Source organism: Panulirus ornatus, chromosome 13, assembly GCF_036320965.1.
Source record: "Panulirus ornatus isolate Po-2019 chromosome 13, ASM3632096v1, whole genome shotgun sequence".
Classification (NCBI taxonomy): domain Eukaryota; kingdom Metazoa; phylum Arthropoda; class Malacostraca; order Decapoda; family Palinuridae; genus Panulirus; species Panulirus ornatus.
The window spans coordinates 2759788-2771244 of record NC_092236.1 but is presented as its reverse complement, the minus strand read 5'-3'; the positions used below and the strand labels follow the sequence as shown (position 1 = coordinate 2771244).

Genomic DNA, 11457 nt, shown 5'->3' with positions numbered 1-11457 from the left:
CATCCAAGACACACTGTACACTCTCACACTTATGTCACTTTAGTTCTGTTATCACTCTGGCCTCACGCCCAGTGCACCAACGTATCACTTGCGTTATGTACAAAGCAGACTCGCCCAGGGAGCCCAGTCTGTCTCCGGGGCTCCTCATAGGTCGGACAGACTCGTAACACGAGCCTATTAGACTGTCCTCAGGAACCTCTCCTAGGATGGGTGTCCTGCTCAGGATAAAACTGGGTTGTCTAACACCCTGCTGGTGTGAGGTGCAGGAACACCTCTCCTCCTGCTGCTGTGACCTACAGGGAGACTTATATATTCATATATATGATGAACAATAATGTGAATTATTCATTTGGACAACACGGCTGTGGGCCAAGAACGAGTTAAAAAATTGGTTTTATCGAATTTGATTCAGTTTAAGAAATCTCTCACAATTGTTGTTAAGTGATCATTTCATGAGATATGAACAGTACTAATGAGGGTTTTTTTTTTAGGTAGAGACTAATGACTTACTAATAGACAGTCAAGCGATGGATCAGATTCAAAGACTTAATGAGAGAACGATCGTATAGTGTCAAGCACTTGCATTAAGTGTAGAGGGGTCAGCTTGTCTGAGGTTGACTGACAACCTTTGACCAATCCAGAAGTCGAAAACCAGCGGGAGCGTTAGACAACCTAGTCTCAAACAAAGTACAGTTCCATTCCAAAGTAACAGACTACCAACTACAAAATATTGTACAAAGCTGCCAATTACAAGTTTCTCAGAGTAAACCTGGTCACAGATTTACAAGTCTACTTAAAATCTAAAATCACAAGTTTACTTATAATCCTAATACTGGTTCATTATGAACGCCAAAAGGTTGTGTGATTCCATTATACATAAATCTGACATTCCTAGAGAGGTGAAATTTGTCGAGAGAAATGAATGTATAAGTTGGTCTTCCTCTTTAAGGTGGGAGGAAGTCATTCCACAAAAGCTTTGAAAAGTCATGAATTTCCCTCAAAATACTTGTCTGGCAATACTTGGAAAATATGAAACGTTCAAGTGTGATATTTGGAAGTAAGTTCATTTAGACGTTTTAACTAAACTTCAAGGGAAAGTTTTATTATGCAAATACCAGTATCGTTGTCAGTGAAATATGTATTAGGATTAAAAGTATTGCATTTATATGTTTATGTGTATTTATATATATTCATATATTCACTGGAGAAGCTACAGTGTGTGACTGGATCCCTTTGCCTGTCAGAGGATGTCTTAAAGAACTGACTGAACTCTCTCTCTCTGACTGGGGAAGATACATTAGTCTGTTTACAATTATTCATATTAACTGTGGAGACGATTATCAGTGTAAATTTAATCTCATTCTTGTAATCAAAATGAATTGCCCTCACGTTAGTTTAATGCTAAACACAATATCAAATGTACAAAATATAGTAAAAATTCTACACCAGCGAATTTACAATCTCTGATGTAAAATATGAAACCAGTTTAGATTTATTCATCAAGTAAAAACATTGCTTCATCCTCAGTTAAGTTAGATATATTATACATTGGAAAATCTACCAGAAATGGTACAAAATTTCCATATCTGAAGCTAAGTGCAAAAATCATGTCAAGCATCCCACTGAAGAATTTCCATAATAAGAATACATGACGTTCATCAAACGAATAAGAGAATCGTTCGCTGGGGCGAATCAAACCTCAGTCAGGAAAGACATTATTGGTGGATTCCCAGTAAGATCTGCAGAACTCACTCTCGGCGGATTACCAAAATGAATTCAGATAACCCTCCTGCATTACCCCGGTGTCTTCCTTATTCAATTTTTCATAACTTTCGTTTAAGCAACAAGAACGTATGTACATCTGCTTGACTTTATGTAAATATGATAGGATCATCGTCTCCTTAACGATCACATTAATCCAGATTAACACAATGAAATCAAACTGAGATTGTTAAGCGATTGATCTCGCATGAAACAGCTAATCTAACATATCTGGTTCAGTAAGGTAACTATAACAGACAAAACTATTCCGTTGAAAAATCAATGATACAATTAAAGCATGAAATGAGAAACAAGTCATCGATCATTGCTACATATACTTGAGTGAACAGAGAGTAAAAAGCATTTTGTATCTATCGCACCACAGATAAAGCCAGCTAAACAGGGATTAAGGCAAAGTGATCTGCTCACACACTATAACTTTCCATACATAAGGTACCAAAGCGCTCAAAAACACAAGGAGAGAGATGCTTAGCTACGGCACCTATTGCAGCCCGCTCGAGTACCAGCTAGGACATTGCAACACAAAAGAGTACCACAGCTGGATACTCGAACAAGTACCTCAGCTGGCTACCCGAGCGAGTGCCACATGTGGCTACCCAAGGGCATGCCACAGCTGGCTACCCGAGCGAGCATGACCGCCGCTACTCGAACGGGCTCACCTTACAAGCTAGACGTGTGTGTGGTGGTCCGCTGAATTCAGCTAAGCTTCTTCGTTACCACAGCTTTAGCCTGGGCAAGGGTGCAATAAAAGGAATTATCTACAAGTGGTAATGTCATGGAAAGCCCATCTGTGGAGTGTAGCAGACGATTTGGTCAGTGTCGGAGACATTTCCATTAACAAAGAACTCTTGAATTTCAGTCACAATTTTCTTTTTACAAATGATGATTGAAAACCTCATTATTAACTTCATTTCAAGAAAAATACGTCTCTCGTGGCATCCCTATTTTGTCATAATGGGAAATTTTTTCCATGGTAATTCACACACTGAGGCAGAGGTGCATCACAAACAGGAGGAACCACAGTGTGGTCCCTTTAGGTCTACGAGTTCGAAGCTTCGTCAATCATTCCGACGGAGCGGGCGAGACACGTTGTAAGTTCGCGCTCGAGCCCCCACCGCCTCCCCGTTCTTGCCACTTCGAGTTGATCACGAGTATATAAGTTGTGGAAAAAAAATGTTCCTGAATGACCTGGTTTACTCAAGTATTGTGTTGCCTTACTCGCCTCCCACAATGGTTATTTTTCATTAAACTACTTCGGCGACGCCCTAGAACTGGGATATGTATCTGACGATATTTTGGATACCATGGTGCCATAGACATAGACTAGTCATGAGGTTAATTCCAGGATAATCATTAACATTTCAAATATCTCAATTGGGATAATCGTATCGAGGGATAGTCATCCGATCAGCGAGTGCCCGGGGGACGTGTCGCGCGTGGCGTATCCCTGCGGTGTGCACTGCCTGACGGGGGTGTTCTCGAGGTCTTTAGTCATGGAAGTTTGGAGGACGAGTTCTGGATCGGATATTCGGGAACACAGGGGGGTGTCTGGTGCTCCCTGAGTGGAACTTGAGGGAAGAGAACAACATACACATATGCAAATGAATTTGACATAAACACACATGCCTCTGGACAGCTATCTTTTGATTTATATATTTCTGTGAACGCTGTGGTACAGTGGAGGAGACGTGTACAACCGGAAAGAAACAGAACTTTTCCTACAAGGGCATCTCAAAGGCTGTGACTGGAGGGCTAAAATGTCTTCTCAATTTGTCAATTGGAAATAAGTCGAATTATCCATATTATGCAAACTGACAACCATGTAACACTATACTTTCAATACAAGATTGGCGTTGGCCATTGTACTTATTGAAAGCATGTTACTATTACTTAGTTGTTCATATACCGCGATCTGTTTTCTTTGCACTTTACTATTTGAATTCGTGGTCGTTTCATTATATATATTCATGCACAGACACACACCAGCATGACGATGAAAATTAATTTTCAAACCACATACTCAAAACACAATCATTATTGAAGATAAAATTATCTCTCAGCTGGTAAATAAAACCACATTGAATTCCCGTAAGGTATTAGAAACAATATCTTTGTCTACATTTTCAGAACGTATGTGTCCTTCCTATTAACCTCTTCTACAGAACTGATCACACGGGTAAATCATAGACAAAAGACTGTCTAAAGCCTTCGTGACAACATGATCAAATATCAGTCTAGATATAATTTTAAGCGATCATCACAGCGACTAGCACTCTCACTCACGCTTCGGTTGTTCCGGGTCTTTGCAATACAGGAGAGCAAATTTTTCTCTTGCTCTCGACTTGATTTAGTAGTTCCAGCAGATGAATTTCTCTATTTACGTCAAGAGACAAGATGACGCATATCATAAACGGTCTCACTCGAGGATTATTTCATCACTTGATGAGTGCTGTTGGTATGAGAGGACGACACACGTGGTTGGCGGTGAGGCAAGACGACCACACGACTGATGATACAGGGGGTAGTCAGAAAAGTGACTTACTGACCGCGAAGAGTGGCCTCATACCGCTATCGGCCGTCTCCCCGACCCCCGCCTCCCATTATTCTCTCACCCAAACGAATTCGTTGTAGTGGTTCCATCGGTCTTCCTCGTTGTCCATACCTGGCTTCTTGTCCACCATGATGCCGCCTGCGGTGCTGGAGCCGCAGGAGCCGGAGCACTTGTAGCCAGCCATCACCAGCATGTCGAACGCCTGCTCCAGGAAGGTGTGCTTCAAAAAGAAGCGCGACGTGTAGCGGTCGACTGCTCCACGATCCGGATCACGCGATTCATTCAGCGTCTCACCGAAGACTTCGCGACACAGCGTCACTCGGCCGCTCACGAGGATGCGATTCAGCTTGCGGAACTTGACGTCAGCGAGTCCGTCACGCCCGAAGGCGAAAGTCCCGCGGTAGGAGACGGTGATGGTGCCCGAAGTGGGCCGCACTGTGAAAGATGAATCTAGCGGAGTCACCGACTTCGGCACCGTGAGTGAATCAACCATATCCTGCAACTGGAAGAAGTCCGCCTCCTTCTTGAGCCTCTCGCGCTCACTGAAGTTCTCAGGCAACACCAACTTCTGGTTTCTCAAGAAATCAAGGATGTACCTGAATAAGACGCCATCGCGATCTATGAAGAACTTGCCTTTCGAGTCTCGTAGCACCGGCGTCTTGGACTTGCCGCTGAACATCTGGCCGAGCAGGCTCTCCGTGTCTCGCTGGAGGGTCGTGAGCGCCGTGGTGTAGAAGACGCCGCCGACGTTCAGCTCCACGATGGGTGGGAAGACCTGCACGATGGAGTTCATGACCTGCCCTGGCTGCTGCTCCGTCGGAAGCTGCCCGCTGTTGGAGGAGGCGGAGGAGGAGGAACTGTTGGTGGTAGCGCCGTTGGTGGCCATGGCGGCGGCGGCGGCGGTGGTGGTGGTGGAGAGGGGAGGTGTGGTGTGGGAGGAGGCGGCCGCCAGAGTGAGGCTCCAGTCAATACCCGACACCACCACCCACCCCGCGCACACCTACACGCACACACACACACACACACGCACAGCTACACACGCACGCCTGCTCGACGCATATACAAACGCACATGCAGATGTAAACAGACACACACGTGACCACAGGTGTACATAACATCCCTCATCTCGTAGTAGAGGGGGCACATGACACCCCCGCATAATGTGCTCACATGACACATTATGTGAGGACACACGCATGGACGCACCATCACAGTTGGCAAGGCTATACCACAGTAGAGTCAGGGAGGAAAGACATACACATGATAGATTGAGGGGCACTTACGGTTAGAGATTGCCATCAGGCAGGACGAGCGCGTAACGCTCACCGCAGGAAAACCTAGTTAAGAATAGCAGATAACGTGAACTACGTGTTGTTAAGGTTGTGTGTGAGATGAAGAGCGTGCTTAAAGATTCAGTAAGGGAGAAAGCTTAGAATCACTCAGGTCAGCAACTTTAAGAAAAATCATCCAAAGATACCTACTTTTATATACATCATCGAAGGATGTATACCTACATACACATCAACGGAGGATGTGTACATACACACACACATCAATTGAGGATATGTGTCTACAAACATACGCACACACTCATCAACCGAAGAAAGAAATTATAAACTTTGATTCAATTTTTCACATATCTTTCTAAAGGGTCAAGTTAAGAATATTTCTTGTCGACTTGCATCATATCTGAATTAATTCAGACACTGAATATGATCTCTGCATTTATAGTCTCCAGCGTAGGCCAGACGCCACTGAGAGGTATGCTTTCACACATGTTGCTTAATCTCGCGCTTACATCAGCAACTACTAAACGTAAAACAACCCACAGAGGACATGGTGAATTTATACACCATGAAAATCATTACTACGGCTATGGAGATGAGAACTGTACACAAACTGATTTGAAATTATGTTAGAAAGCGAGAGATGCTGCCTTTAGTTCTAACCAAGAAAGTATTCGTTAAAAACACTCGAAAGTACAAACGGTACACAGGAGTAGACAAAGTCTCAGTTTTCCGGAGAAACTCTGTTTATCAAATTGACCAGAGCAGGAGGGATTCTATGTATGGGGAAGGCAAAGAGAACCTCTGTCGGTGGCAGGAGTCTGTTCTGATGCAATCAGGACAAGTTTCACAAGTAATGGGGTCTGGATAGGGTGTCCGAGTGAGATGAAAGGCGACGCTGATTAGATGAGGCGTGTCACCCCAGTGGTGTCATGCTCCCACCGATGGACCCGTGAGAGGACTCGTGGCCCCAAGTGAGGGCAGAGACGCTGAATGAAATAGGAAAAATAAGAGGGAGCACACAGTAGCGTTGTTGCATGTCCATGGTGGGTTTTCAGTGGCAACCAGAAGAGCAACTGCGGAAGGCGGTAATTGAGTTGGGTCGCGTAGGAACACAGAATTGAAAGTTGAAGCAAATAAAAGCATGGTTCTCATGCTATAGGTGCGAGTCAGGTGATCTTTCTGAATAATGGAAAAACTGAAAAAACTAACTTTCATGTATTTGGATAATACGTTTCGCAGAGATGGGAAAACAGACAGAATCGTTTGTGACAGGATGATGTATGCTAGAGGTTGTGGTGGGTGGGTGGGTGCGTTGAAGGTGTGTGGTGTAGGTGTGTGGTGACTCCAAGAATTCGAGCGGCATTGTAGGCAGGACCGAAAAGTACACCATCCATATGCCCGTGTGTGAGCAAACTCTCCTACTAGACCCTTCGCAGTCCTCCTGGCTGCCCCCCACCTCAGTACCTACATCACGGCTAGGAACTTTGTGTGGGTGTAGGTGTGTGGTGGGAAAGTGTGGTTTAGGTGTCATTTGTCTTCACCTCTTTTTTGGTCGTTGATAAGACAGACTCACTAACCCACCACCTGCAGCAACACCGTGGAGAGAATACTTGGTTACTTGCAAGGTGATAGACCCGAGAATCTATTACCCTGTCCTTTTTCTTCTATTTCCTGACCGTTCTTGTGATCACCCATCTCCCAGGAAACCTTCAACAACACTTTCCGAATTCTTGAGCTCCTAGAACCCCCGTCCCTCCAGTCAACACTACCATAATGCTCCAATAAATCCCTCCAAAAGCCTTCGGCCTCAAGAACCCGTCCGTTCAGTCAACGCAGCAGAAAGACACTCATAGCATTATCTCCAGCCACCTGGCCTGGCCATTTGATTTCTTTCGTCTGGCCTTCAAGGCCTTCAAGGCCTTCAAGGTATTCCTTACACAACTCCTTGAGTGGAGAAAGAGAATGTCTAAAGGAAAAGGATCTAAAAAAGTAGAAATACTGATTATATAGAATTTTCTGGGGCTTTATAATTAAAAGGGCTATTATAATTTTGTTTCATCATTGAAATCCTGCAAATTATGTATATCAACTAGGCAAATTGGTCACGTTGTTTGATGCATCTAATCTCCTGATCATTATGATCATAGGGTCAAACGTAATCAGTTTTAATCAGCATAATGTATTCTTCTGGCAATAGCTGGGTCAGTTGAATTAGAAGTGGAAACCTGAAAATAACAAATCAGTATATGAAGTCAGCAGCTCATTACAGTGTTGGCAGTAATACAATTCCTTCACAGTATTTACAGTAGGAAAACAATGGGTGACGTCTATATTTTCATAATTGAAAAACATTTCTATTTACTTTAGATATAATTCTCCATTTTTCAACTTGTTCTTCAAAATCAAAGACTATTGACGCTTATTCAAATTCTTTGTTGAGTTTTCATAGGACTCACCTTCTCCACCAGGAGCATAGCCTCTCCATCACAGACCAATCTTCTCCAACAGGGACATAGCTCCACCATCGGGGTCATATCTCCACATCGGGGACATAGCCCCTCCATCGTGGATATAGCCTCTCCAGCAAAACTAATTTCCTGCCCTGCGTATTACATACAAAGCCCTTTGAAATCACCAACATAGCTGGTAATATAATGTTTAGAAGACTGTAAAAAGCTATTTCAAGAAGGAAGTGTACTTATCCGTGCATAGTTAATGACCAAAACCTATATTTGAAACGACCAGGGATTTCAATCAAGATCTCATTTCATCAATTCCTGATCAAACAAAATTTATTTATGAATACAATTCTCGTTCAGTAAAGTTAAAGACAAAAAATTGCGGTGGACATCCCAATTTTCAGCGGACCATGCGTTAAATTGGCCAAACAAAATCTTTTCGAGCAAAGCCCAGCAGACAAAGGCAGTGTAGCCAGTGCGCGAACCACCCTTGGCCACAGGGTTACCAACACAAGAGAATCATGGAAAATAACCGGCCATTTTTCACCTCTGGATTTCACATCTTTGTGAACCGTGTGGAGCTGCTGCTGAAATTTAGTATTCAGATTTTGCATATTAGCAATTCAAAGTTCCTGATGCTGGTACATAATACTAGAAGACATGTATAAAGACCTGATAACACGCACACACACATACACACACACATACACACACACACACACACACACACACATCAATCCAGCTCACACCTTCCTGTCACCTTGAATAGACAAACGCGAATCACACTTTCCCGTCTATGTTCTGGAGATGACACATCCCTACATTACTGCCAGCAACGATGCAACACATCCCTCGACCCTTTACATAAGCACACCAAACAACTGCCGCTGAACACTGGGGAAGTAAACAAACCAGAGATTCTTTACCGAAAGAGAAAGTATTTTTTTCGGCTAAGTTTCATAGCAATACAGAGACCTTATCGCTCAAATGTACGGGCAGTATCCTCAAACCAGGACGGTCAAGTGTTATGTTCTTCCATAAGAATAAGTGAGAAATGACTTACTGATATGAGGTGTTTGAGTCATCTCTCCCAGTCAGTCAATATGGCCATTCACCAGATGTTCCAGGAATTGGTATTGCTCTTCACCAACACTGTTCCGGCTCAGACACTGCTGGTCAAAGCATTTCAGGAAGGAGACTCGATCTGGGATGAAATGGCTTATATTCAGTGAACGTTGGATTTCATGTGTGAATATATATATATATATATATATATATATATATATATATATATATATATATATATATATATATATATATATATATATTCGACACTTCTTAATCCCCCTCTTTTGGAATACGTAGGATCTTCTTACAATCCTCTTGGTGTTGCGAGTTCCGCCAACAATCTTACCTCCTTCGTGGCCCACCTCTGGTCCGCCTTACTTAAAACTTTTCTGCTTCTGTTCTCCGAAGCATAATTTCCTTTCCGGTTGATCCACCGCAGTAGTCCCTGACGGAGAGACTCCTCCATCTTACCCTGTCAACACTGGTGTCTTCAGCGTTCTCTTCTCTCGCCTCCACAATTACTTCTTTCCATGAGTTATCTTTCTTAATCTAATTATTCTTGCCTCGACGATTTCACTCTTCATACTTCAACTCACATTTCCTCCCTTCCTCATTGCGATACTCGTTCCCGCTCTCACACAATCTATTGTATCTCTGCCTCCAGACCAGTGCATCATCTGTGATTGGGCAAGCATTAACCTGCTTCAATTAGACAGTACAAACCCGCAATTAGAGGTTCAAATCTCAATTGTGCTTTTAACTTACGTATGATGTTTGTACTTTCCTCCAGAATGGCCATGTTTGGATATCGTAAATTAGAATAAACACCTTTATAAAAATGAATCGAGATCTTGCACCTCACATAAAGACGAGACATTCCAGTAACGAAAGTAAGAGATTCGTGTGTTGGGGCGGGGGGAAGAACATGGCTGGCAACAGCTGCTACTACTCCAAACTTCCCAAATTAATCAACAACTTGAACAATTCAGCGTGGCTCCTTCTTAGATTAATCTCTCGTCTGGTCTAGTCCTGTTCCGCTAACTTTGACTAATCCTTTGATTTTCCTGTTTAATTAAAGTTTATTAATTGGTTAAACTGATAATGGAAGCTATGAACATTAACCCTATGAGTCCATGAGATGACAGGAAATAAATACATATATTACCCATCAGTGTTTCCATCTGTTATGCTTGTAGTTGCGGTGTAACGATTCTATACACACACACACACACACACACACACACACACACACACACACATACGCGCGCACACACACACACACACACACACACACACACACACACACACACACACACACACACACACACACACACCTGTCTTAGACTGGATGTGTGTTTTTGTGTATTTGAACACACATGAGTAAAGACATGGTACACATATACAAGGTTCAGAGACGAGGCAATACGATTGAAAAGATCTCTCCTCGAAATACACAAACAGTAATGACAAATAGTAAACCTCACACACGTGAACTTGCGTTCACGTATTCTAAGCATTTGATTTTCTCGAATAAGATTTTTGTGTGTGTGTGTGTGTGCGTGTCTGTGTGTGTGTGTATGTGTGTGTTTGTGTATGTGTGTGTGTGTGTGTGTGTGTGTGTGTGTGTGTGTGTGTGTGTGTGTGTGTGTGTGTGTGTGTGTGTGTGTGTGTGTGTGTGTGTGTGTATAATTCTATGATAGCGTATTTTTACAGAGAGCGAGGGAGATACACACTGCTGAAACCCTATCATGCACCTTCTCTTTTTCAGCACAAATTTTTCGTTCTAGTTTTTTAATGTTCTTTGCATAAATTGTTTCTTCATTCAACTAGTTCAGCTCACTCACCACTCTGATGCTGTGTAAGTCTTCCTCCTCTTTTTTCCTGACTTACTTCTTTTCCAGTTGCTTGGTGTATCCTGGACTGATCTGCTTCAAGTGTGTTTCAGAAGTGACCAATAACGAAACTTTCTCTTCTTGTTTCTTCTTCTTTTTCTTGTCTTCTGACTTCGTTCATCCTGTGGCTGGTATTCTCTCCTCATAGCCTAATTTCCTGCCTCCAGGTGATTGACGTTGGTATAAATTTGATTCTAAGATTGAATCAAGTTCTCTGTCAAGACAAATCGCAGGAAACAAATGCCTTGTATTATTCTAAGTGAAGGCAACGCTCCGTCCTTTTCCTCCACGTCCAGCAACATTTTACAACTAGACTTATTTCCACCTGATATAGACGCGTGTCCGAGCGAGTGTCTGGAGACATTCACGCTTCTCACTCACTTTCCACCACCTGTCAGTTCGCTGTCCTGGAATTT

At 43.0% G+C, this 11457-nt stretch overlaps 1 protein-coding gene across 1 annotated transcript; it reads right to left on the bottom strand.

Annotated features, from left to right (window-relative positions):
- Nucleotides 1-3410: 3410 nt before the first annotated feature.
- Nucleotides 3411-5769, bottom strand: Ktl (BTB/POZ domain-containing protein Ktl). Its single transcript, XM_071668420.1, has one exon. The coding sequence runs from the start codon at nucleotides 5217-5219 to the stop codon at nucleotides 4383-4385; it is 837 nt and encodes a 278-aa protein (XP_071524521.1). The 5' UTR covers nucleotides 5220-5769; the 3' UTR covers nucleotides 3411-4382.
- Nucleotides 5770-11457: the final 5688 nt, after the last annotated feature.

Bases quoted from the DNA above. Each gene is read 5' to 3' on its own strand.
- Ktl (XM_071668420.1), bottom strand. From the start codon at position 5,219: ATGGCCACCAACGGCGCTACCACCAACAGTTCCTCCTCCTCCGCCTCC.